This window comes from Vulpes vulpes, chromosome 8 (assembly GCF_048418805.1).
Source record: "Vulpes vulpes isolate BD-2025 chromosome 8, VulVul3, whole genome shotgun sequence".
NCBI lineage: Eukaryota > Metazoa > Chordata > Mammalia > Carnivora > Canidae > Vulpes > Vulpes vulpes.
This window is the reverse complement of record NC_132787.1, coordinates 62,877,218-62,887,653: the sequence shown is the minus strand read 5'-3', so window position 1 is coordinate 62,887,653 and position 10,436 is coordinate 62,877,218. Positions and strand designations below refer to the sequence as shown.

The window sequence follows — 10,436 nt, the reverse complement described above, 5'->3', positions numbered from 1 at the left end:
TTCTAGCTCTTTTACTTGTAAGATCAGTTTGAGATTTTTCTTGCTTCTTGAGGCAGGCCTGTATTGCTATCATCTTCCCTCTTAGAACCACTTTTGCTGCAGCAGCCCTGGCAATCTAAACTAAAAAGGGGCCTCATATGCACCTCTTCCCAAGGACAGCAAAGTCTAGGGCTCTCTATGTGGCTCTCCCTACTAGACCTAGTGTTCAGGTCATCAGAATGAAGCTGAATTCAGCCATTCTTTAGCAAATATTACATCAGAAGTGAACATTAAATGGGGGTGGGTGGGAGGAGGGAAGTCTCCAAACTGAGTGAAAAAAGGGAAAAAAAAAACAAAAGCAGAAACATAGATGAGAAAAAGGCCATCTCTTTTGCCTCTGCATATGCAGCTCTAAAAACTGTTGGCCTTTGACATTATGCAGCTGGCAGGAGGAGACGAGGCCGGGCTCCACCGCTGCTGTCAGTGAGGGCTTCAGTGGTGCATGTACAACCTACAGTGGGATGGCAGGGTTATAGGAAACCTTAAATAGCACAATTGGGTCTGGTTCAAGGTGGGGGGAGGGTTGGGTTGGTGAAGGAAAAAAGGACCCACTCTGAATTTGAGTGCAAAAAATAAATATAAAATTTATTAAAACACCCACAATATTTTAAAGATACCAGGAGTAATACAGTTCACAAACCCAGTTGTTTGTGTAAATTATAATAAAATACAAATCAAAAAAGGATACATACTTGCAATTTCTAGGCACCCTAAATTAAATTTACTGAAACACTGGGGGAGAAGGGAGGGTAAGGAGGGGTAGCTCAGGAGGCAAACCAATAAAGTGGGAGGAAAAAATATTAACAAAAAGGTAAAAATTATACAAAATAAAATTATCAGCATAAATTTACTGTACTAAGAATATCTACAGTTTAATAATACACATCCTATTGCCTTGAGACATTGCAAAAATCTACCATTCATCCATCAACCCCAGATAAACTTCATTTCAAGTAGCCACAGTTACAAAGTCAAGACGGAATATTCAAGTATGGTTGTTAAGTTCACCTCCATTGGAAGCCAAGTAACCAAACAGGAATTCAAAGAGAGAAGAAATAAAACACATCAAAAAGCTACAAGGGTTCTAGATTAAGTCTAATGCATTAATATGCCACAATATGACCTGCCCTTATTTCTTTTTATAATTAGAATATGTGAAAAAGAAATGACATCACTCCTGTTTTTCTCCTCCTTTTTCCCCTCAAAAGAAAAAAAAATCTGGAATCAAGAAAATTTGGATGTTCAAATGAGCCAAATAGTATTTTTTAAATCCCCATGTGAATAGTGATGAATTATCCCTGAATGACGACGGGTAGTCAAAATGAGAAGAGCGCAAATGATACCACTACAAAAAGCATCCCTGATATCAGAATAGAAGCAACTGAGGAAGTAGGCCAAATCATCACTGATCCTTAGGCCAAAAGCAACGTTCGGCCTTGCATTTCTGTGCTGCAGCCTCTGCTCAGGGGAGAAGCCTATTGCTCTGCTCTTGGGGGCAGCTCTGCGGGAGGAAGGGCTGGGAGCGCCAAGACGGAGTCTCACGTGGAAATGCTCTATGCACACGTGGGTGTGGGGCTGTATAACCTATGCTGGGATATGCACCTCAAAACGTTTTGGTCCAGGGTATGTCGATGTTGGCCGTGTACTACAGCAGATGCCGCTGGCTAACAAAGTAGGTTTTGAGGAAGTCATTTCAAATGACAGCAACAATGCCTGAAAAAGCTCAATGAGATGGGCCTAGGAGATTCACATTTTATTCGAGAGCAAAACTTACAAAGAAAATGAAATAAAGTCAACCACACGCCTTCCTTTAGATGGCCTGCCATTATTAACTGCCGAAGAGTGAAAAATAAAATGACCCTGGATTCTTCAAGGTCAAGTAAGTCATCAGATGGGCAACCTGCAGGTATCGGACCCTCACAGAACCTACCTCACTGAAGTTGTCACAATGTCCTGTTTTTGAGGTATTTAAAAAAATTATTGTGACAGTGGATGACACAAAATGGAGCTTCCTGTTACGTTTTTCAAACAACTTCTGTGGACCCAAGAAGAAATTTAGATTAGCACCAACTAAAAAGCAGCCTCAGTGGCCTCAAGTGAGCAAAGAAAGCTCCTTCCTTTATTTGAACACAGGGTGGGTGGGAGGGGGGTCACTGATGATAGCAACGCTGGGGCAAGTGCTGTGAGGAGCCAAGGAGTGAGCCTGCTTCCCACCCTGGCCCTGGCCAGGGGAGGAAGGAGGTCCATTCAGGATGCCGTAGTATGCGAGTGCCTTGGGAGACCCTCACAGGTGTCCACCTGGCACCCTGGGCTGGAGGAGGAAGCTGTGTGTCCTCGCTATGAGAATGCCTGCCATGTAGAAACAGCAGGAGGATCAGATTCCCCTTTCTTTCTTGTGAGGCCTGAGAGGACAGACGTGTAACCAGAGCACCTGCCACGCCAGACAGGCCCACTCCCCTCACAGTCAGGGGAGCCAGCTGCCTTTAGAACTTGCCTTCCTGTGTTTGGCCACCAAGGGAAGAATAATCAAATGAAACAGAAAAACTGCTCAGAGCAAGTTTTAGCACGGTAAACAGAGGTCTAAGGAGACAGCACCAAAAGGGGAAGAGGGGGAAGCCAAGAGAGACTGGAGCCCACCTTGTTTTTGGTTGGTTGCGGTTTCAGAACCTTGATAGCACCTCAGCAGGACAGGATCAGGGACAGTCACATTAAAACACCATAGCACCATTTTATTTAGACTATTTCAATTCATAAAAATGCTTCCTAGTCCATAAAACACACTTCAGTAACAAAAGAAAAGAGACTGGTTGAGGCACGTCAGGGGTATCACTTAAACTTTCCACCAGCGTTGCCTTGGTTTGAGATCTGGCGGTGCTTCCACTTCACAAAGTCTGACTGCATTTTTTCCTCCATGAAATCAGATCACCATCTACTCATCAACTGTCCTCACACATCTAGTGCTGTTCCATACAAAGCACTTGAGCTCTGCTCCTTTCCTTGCTTTAGCACTTTAAAAATCCCTTGCTCTGCAAGCTACCATTTCCAAAAGAGGCTGGTGGAAGGACCAAGAAGGGGCAGGGTATGAGCTCTTTCCACACACACCATGGTCACCCCAGCGAGAGGGCAAGCAGGACCCACAAAAGCCAACATGTGGGAAATTTAGGCCCTGGCAAAAAAAAAAAAAAAAAATCCAAACCAAATGACAACACCAGAAACAACAAAACCTCAAAATCCATGAAACAACTTTAGTCAAGATTTCTGATAATGGGTTCTTGAGCTAGCACCAGTTATTTTGTGAGAACCTGCCGCAAAGCGATTTTTATCTTAAAAATCTCTTAGCACAGAATTTTGCAAGCACTTTCCTTGCATGCAAAAGGCAGGGGAGACCAAACAAAAGGGGAACCAGATATTCGCGCTGCATGTGGATGGCGTCTGTGGACAGGGCACACTGGGGAGAGGACGCAAAGACTCCGTCATCTCTCGTTGCTATATTATTACTCTACAACTTGGTCATGCTGTTAGGTTTGTTAGTTGCAATGGCTTTATTTTTCTTCTCATGATAAAAATGTCTGTTAATCATCTTTAGGACTTAAAAAATGATAGTGCCAGTAAAAAATAAAAATTTGATTTTTCTCTTTAAGAAACCTTCAGCAGCAAGGGGCGGGGAATAAGGAGCTGTGCATAGTTACTTTTTAAATATACGTCTAAAGCATGCTAATTTTAATGACTGAGATTTGAGGTAGGTTATACATGTAGTGTGTAAAAATCAGCATGGACTCAAGCATGGCAACAGCACCACCTAATTTCTGAAACACCATTCTGAGGGGAACGGGAACATCCAATGGAGACTGCCTCTTGACTCAACTTACAGCAGCCTACACACTAGTCTAGAAAGTTACGGACCAGAGGCTGTTGGGGCCGCGGGACAGACATCACATGCTTTGAGCTTGTATCGGTTTCTCCTTTCATCTGATGGCTTTGCTACCAAAGGGTGACGAGGGAAAGATTATATTTAACATACATCAGGAAGATTCACACATGCCAAGTATCCGAATCACCTGGGTTACATTCGGGACCTTCCAAACCAACAGCCAACCTGGGGCTTTCCCGGGTCATACAGACGGTCACATTCTCCAAAATGTTTCGTAAAATATTGTATTTCTTGCTTAAGATCATTTAAAATGAAGTTTTCAAGGCACCCCCGCATCTACCTAAGCACGGAGTCAAATGAGACCTGCATAAAAGTACTGATGCGATAAGCAAAATAGCATTTAAAGGACCCAACTTTTCCTCAAAACTAGAAAATCAGCATGCTTATTAAAGAACTCTGCTTCCTTTAGCTTGTCAAACTGAAGGTCAGAGGTTTTCCTATAAATCTGAGTTCTGAATAATTCTAAATCCTGATAAGCTCTTGGGTATTTATTTCAAAAGCAATAATATTTCATTTTTGTCCTGTAAAATAAATGCAACTTTACAGAATATGGTAAAAGTGAAGGATAGACAAAGCACGTTAAATATTCAGCTACTATTTACAATTTCTCCCACAATGACATGTTAAAACATACTTTTTTTTTTCAAGTTGCTGTTTAAATCTAGGCAAAAGTGCTTAAAAAAATCTTTCACTATTTACAGTTAAAACCAGACCACATAAATGCTCAGGACATGTTACAGCGACTCTCCGCCAGGGCTTCTGAACAGTTACAGCAAACACCCAGCGGCTCGGTTCTCAGCTCATACACAAGGCACCTGGAAGCTCAGGAACTTGCCTTTAGCATCGTCATCTGATTGTTAAACTCGTTTTACGAAGACCCACATCTGAATAAGACTGCTCAATAAATATCTGACATTTCTCTCAGGGCTTGGTTGTCATTCACTGTGTGGCCATGGTCCCCTCTGCGTGTCCTGCTGAAGCTTCCCACTCACCACACACATCCACATGGGTAGCCTGATAGAAATTCTGCTAATACCACAGAAAAAACAAACACTCAGGAAGTTTGACTTGCTGTCCATGAATCTTGCTTCCGCCAGTTAGGCCCAACCTCTCTCAACAATGTTGCAAAAATTAAGCACCACATTCTCATTTCAAAGAACTGAATGAATGCACCAGAATTTTAGAATGGGAAGTTAAAGTGGGTGGAGAGGGAAGGAAGGGAGGGAGAAAATGATCCAATAGAGAAATGGCACCAATTTGGGAGGAAAAATCATAGCTACCTGCTGAAAACGTTTGACTCCTGCATTTGAAAATCGCTAAGTGCAAGCCCAGCCCCGCTCACAACAGCACGGGTGGGGGGGTGGGGGGTGGCGGGGGTAAGGGCTTGGGTTGTGAGGCCTGCACCATTGTCGGAGGTGGAAATCCAGGAATAGAGAGAGATGCATTAACTGCTGTTACACTGGTGTGCTGAGCTCCCGCAGGAGGCGACCTGCCCAAGAGCCAGGGGAGCGAGTCCCAGCACGATACTACAGCACCAGGCTCTGCACAGCGCCGCGCCGAGCGACACGGCCACGCTGGCTTTTCACAGCTTGGGTTCAACTTCTTGTTTTAGAGATACAGTAGCCCTTTTTCAGTATCAGCATAGGCTTTGGGGCATTTTTAGAAAAACTGCCACTCAAATTCCTTCAGCCCAGGATTCACTGGCTTGTCAACCCGGTGGAAACGGCTCCTAAGAGCCTCTCAACTCTAGCTCCATCAGGAGGTGCTGCCTAGGGAACCATGACATCGTGTGACTTGACAAATAACGGACAGAGAGGATTCAGTGTGGAGACTAGCAAGCTTGAAGCGGTCTACTTCCAACCTGGTTTCTGGGGAAATCTACGCCAGCATCTCAGGTGCCTGGCCTGGGGAACACCTGCCTCCCCGTCCCTGACTCCAAGCCGGTGACTAGAAAAGGGACCCCGGATGTTTCTCTACAGATTCTCCCATCCTACTGGAGGACACAGGCTGTCCTGAGGGCTCCCTCCCCTGAAGGGAAGGCCTATTTGTCAGGAGGGATGGACCGGGTGGCTACAATCTGCACTTGGCTCATGAGGGGCAGATGGCTGAGAGAACCTTGCCAGCTCCCAAGAGGGCCAGGCTCGCTGGGCCCAGCACGACTGGGCAGGAATGAGCGCTTTTGGCCTTTCCTGCCGATCCTTTACCATTACTATTGTCGCTTTTTAAAAAATCCAATAAATACACATTTTAAATGGAATTTAAAACTACTCCTTTGTGAAAGGACACTATAAACTTTCTTTCCATTATTGTGATATACAAGGATAGAGTTTTAAAAACAAGAGGAAATAAAAGCCCCCCCCACCCCAAACAAGGAGGAGGGGAAAAAAAAACCAACGTGGAGATATAAATATTAAGATCACGAAAAAAATCACCCGACAGCCGTAGTTTCTTCTTCAAAGTGCTGGGGAAGTGGGGGGAAGGGAGGGGCGGGTCAGTTCTGAGGTTTGGACCATAAATACATATATATGCATATCTATATATGTATATATAGATAAAAAGACTTCTGCACCCCCAACCCGCCCCCAGGTGTGAGGGCAAAAGCACCACAGAGGCAGCTCGGGCCGGGCCCGACGCTGAGGTACGCTGGCTCCCTGGCACCCTGGCACCTAGATCCAGCGGCTGTAGGGGCCAGTGACCTTCGTGTAGGCGTAGGAGGACACGGTGACTGCTGAGTCTGTGGGCACGGCCAACGCCTGCCGAGTGGGGACAATCCCCTTCTTTTCCTTATGCTGGGGCTCAGCAACCATGGCACCCCCCCATTTGCGCTTCTTCCCATAGAGCTTGGCCTCCTGCTGGCCCAGGCCCAGCCGGGCGGCCTCCTCCTGTCGCGCCCGGGCCCTCTCCGCCAGCTGCTTCATCTTGGCCTCCCAGAGGGCCAGCCCATGGTTGGGCTGGTTGAGGTTCTTGTGCTGGTAGAAGACCAGCGAGATGCGGGTGGGGTGGCAGCGGTTGGGTTTCTTGAGGGGCGTGGTGGCGTGCAGCTCCCGCCGGGCGCACTCGATGAGGATCGAGCCGTGAGCAGGGGCCACGGCCACACCACCGATGTTCTCGTCCAGGAAGTTGTGTTCGCTGTCAGACCACAGCTCCTCCTCCTCCTCGGCCCCGCCACTCTTCTCCTCCTTCACCGTGGCCTTGCTGGGGGGGTCCCCGGCACTCCCCTCTTCCAGGCTGAAGGGATCCCATAGCTTTTCCTCAGACTTCAGGGCCCCAAAGAGCTTCTCGCTGGAGCCCAGGGGCATGCTGAAGGACTGCCAGGCTTTGTCCAGCTGGCTTGCCCCTGGGGTGGGAATCCTTCCCTCCTCTCCTTTCAGGGGGCTCCACAACTTATCTTGGAACCCAGGACCACTTTTCAGGGCAGAGTTGAAATCTCCAGCCCCGACCCCCCAAGGCTTCTCAGTCAGGCTGGGCCCAGCCAAGGCCGAGGTGGTGTTCCCAAACTTGCAGGGGCTCCACGGTTTGCTTCGAAGCCGTCCTCCAGGTTGGGGAGCTGGCTGCTGCCCCTCACCAGGGAACAGCCCCCACTGGCCATCCGGGAAGTGGGAAGGGGTTAGGCAGCTGGCCCCATAAGAACTGAGCTTGTCAGGGAGGATGGCAGGGCTCTCCCCAGGATGGAACATACCCCAGCTTCCACCCACACTGTTAGTCCTCTTGGGGGACATGCTTGGGCCTCCTGAGTACTGTCCCCATAGGTGATTGGGTCCCCCATTCTGAGAAGCCTCGGGCAAAGGTGTTTTGCCCATCTTACCAGGGTCTCTGGGTATAGATTCAGCCTGGACCAATGGGTCTACTGGCTCTTGCTTGATGGATCTGTTGTAGCAGTTGGAGCTCTGTGCAAAGGGAGAGGGGTCCCTGGATGCTGGGTGGATCTGGGGAGCCTTGGGAAGCAGATACTCCTTGGGGCCTGGATAAACAGGCTGCTGGTGGTGAGGAGTGGGGTGGTGGGTGTCTGTGGGAACAGCCTGGCCAGGCAGCTCGGCAAACTCAGCACCACCGTAGGCCGGGCTCAGGCTGTTGTGCAGAGCATGGAGGTCTGGCTTCTTCTCAAAACTGCTGCCACCGCCACTGTGTCCCCAGGTGCCAGGACCCAGGAACTGTGAGGGGAAGACGGGGTTGCTGGATGGAAAGCCATAATAGCCGAATGATGGAAGAGCGTACTTGGAGTGGAAGCCATTGACGGAGGTCAGGCTGGGCTGTGCATAGTAGGAGTGGTAGGAGTATACGCTATTCATGCTGTAGGGGTCGGAGGGCCGGCAGTTGCCCAGCACCGAGTAGCTCTCTACCACTGCATTGCCGCTGTACTTGAAGGAGCTGAAGTGGTTCTGTGGCTCAACTTTGAGGGAGGGCTTCAGGCCTTGCTGGGGCAATCCACCCTTCAGAGCCAGGCCTGGGGAAGACAGGAGGCAGGACAAGGAGCAGAGAGAACCATATCCCACAAAGGCCCTGGGCAAGAGGACTGGGGATGGAACCTCCCTCTTCTGCTGAGGGTTTCTCAGCCCTGCTGAAGCCCTGGGAGGAGTGGCTGGTGGAGCCCAGGGCCCCCCACAGTGCTCCTCCTCCTCCTCCCTTCCCTGGCCCACCCCACAGGTCCTCAGTGAAGCTCCACCCACTGAGTGCCAGCCTCTGCGGGGACAAGGCTCAGGAGGGAGGAGAGCTGCCCCACACCCACAATCGCTGCCACCCCCACTGCAGACCCCATGCCTGAGGCCACAGCACACTCTGCAGATGCTCAGACTAGCTGGAAGAGAAGTCCAGCTCCTCCTTGGGAAGATGGGACCTTCCTGCCACTGGCTCCCCGGCCCTGATGTCCTGGCGTTGCTGTGGACGCCGTGCTGACAAAGTTAAGATAATGTGGGGTCTGGATGGCTGAGAGAGGCCCCAGAACTTTGGGCTGGAGTTCTAGCTCAAGGCAGGATGAGGGGCGGGGCCACAACCCCCCACCCGGACAGTGCCACCTCTGGTGGGCACCTTCTCCCCACACACCTGGGTCAGTGGTGACACCGGCCAGCTCGAGGGCCTCCTGTTTGATCTTCTCGGGAGTACTCAGCTTTTCCTTCTGAACCTTCTTCTTCTCCGCTGCTGCCTTTCGGGCTTCCAGCTGCCGCTGGCGGCACGACTTGGCAGGCTCAGGCAGGCGCCGGACCTCGCGGGGGAAGGCGGTGAGCACCTGGATGGCCCCGCTGCCCACCTTGGCGTTCTGGTTCTCCTCACTGCCATACTCATCTGTGTTGGCCATCTTGTACAGGGGAAGCACGTGCAGCTGCTCGTCCTCAGGAATCTTGCCCACGCAGCGATTGTCTTCCTTGGTCAGGGTGCAGACCTGCCCCAAGCAGAGAGAGGGAGGATGCACGGGGTTGGAGGAGCTGAGCGCTGGGAGGAAGGGACTGAGCGTCTTGCATACAAGACCTCCCTCCCACCTTCCCCACACAGTCCTGACATCAGCCATCCACTCTCCCAGGAGTGTTTAAAAGCACATTTGCCCTGGTTCACAGAGTAACAGTACCACCAACATTTAGAATCTGCTCTACAGGGCAGCCCCGGTGGCGCAGCGGTTTGGTGCCGCCTGCAGCCTGGGGCGTGATCCTGGAGACCCGGGATCGAGTCCCACATCGGGCTCCCTGCATGGAGGCTGCTTCTCCCTCTGCCTGTGTCTCTGCCTCTCTCTCTCTCTGTGTCTATGAATAAATAAATAAAATCTTAAAAAAAAAAAAAAAAGAATCTGCTCTTCAGCTTTCAAAGAACATCCATTCCTTTTATCTCCTGCGACCCTCAAGCAGCTGAGAGGGGAGGAGATGACTGGCCCAAGGTCACACGGCTGGGAAGGGGCCCAGTAGGACTGGCAGCTGTGCTCTGCCCTCCAGCGGAATGTTCTTGTCATTACGCTTCATCACCGCAGACCTCCCACCCTTGTTATTCCCCTGTGCCCTGGATGAACACTCAGCCTCCTTTTGCTCTTAAAATACTCTGTATTAAAAAACTACATGTGCTGCTTGTAGAAAATTTAGGCCAGCAAAAAGGAAATAATAATTATCTCCATAATCCCACCATCCAGAAATAATCACTATAAACACTTTGATCATATTTGCATACACGCATACCCACACTCACTTTTGGTAATGAAATAGGATTGCATTATGCACACAATTTTATAATAACTTCTTTTTAAACGTAGTATGAATATTTTATTATGCATTATTCTCCCCCAATGTGATTTAAGAACTTGCATATTATTCTACTGCATCAATGTATTCATTTAATCCTTCATCACCATTTAAAGTTGTTTCCAATTTTTTGTATCATAAATACTTTTATATACTTTTAGCTAAATTTTCTAAAAAACATAATTCCTAGAATAAACTTGGTGAAGTAAACGGCTACACGTTGCCAAACTGCCCTCCAAAATGATTCT

The 10,436-nt window shown here is 49.0% G+C and overlaps 1 protein-coding gene across 2 annotated transcripts in view; it reads right to left on the bottom strand.

Annotated features, from left to right (window-relative positions):
- Positions 1–597: 597 nt before the first annotated feature.
- TET3 (tet methylcytosine dioxygenase 3) overlaps positions 598–10,436 on the bottom strand; it is a 104,971-nt gene continuing 95,132 nt past the window's right edge. For both annotated transcript variants that reach the window (XM_072766942.1, XM_025994527.2), the window contains 2 exons: positions 9,011–9,347; positions 598–8,414 (listed from right to left, as the gene is read on the bottom strand). In XM_072766942.1, the coding sequence (XP_072623043.1) occupies positions 6,637–8,414; positions 9,011–9,347 (2,115 nt within the window). In that variant the 3' untranslated portion in view covers positions 598–6,636. The remainder of the gene's footprint in view (positions 8,415–9,010; positions 9,348–10,436) is intronic.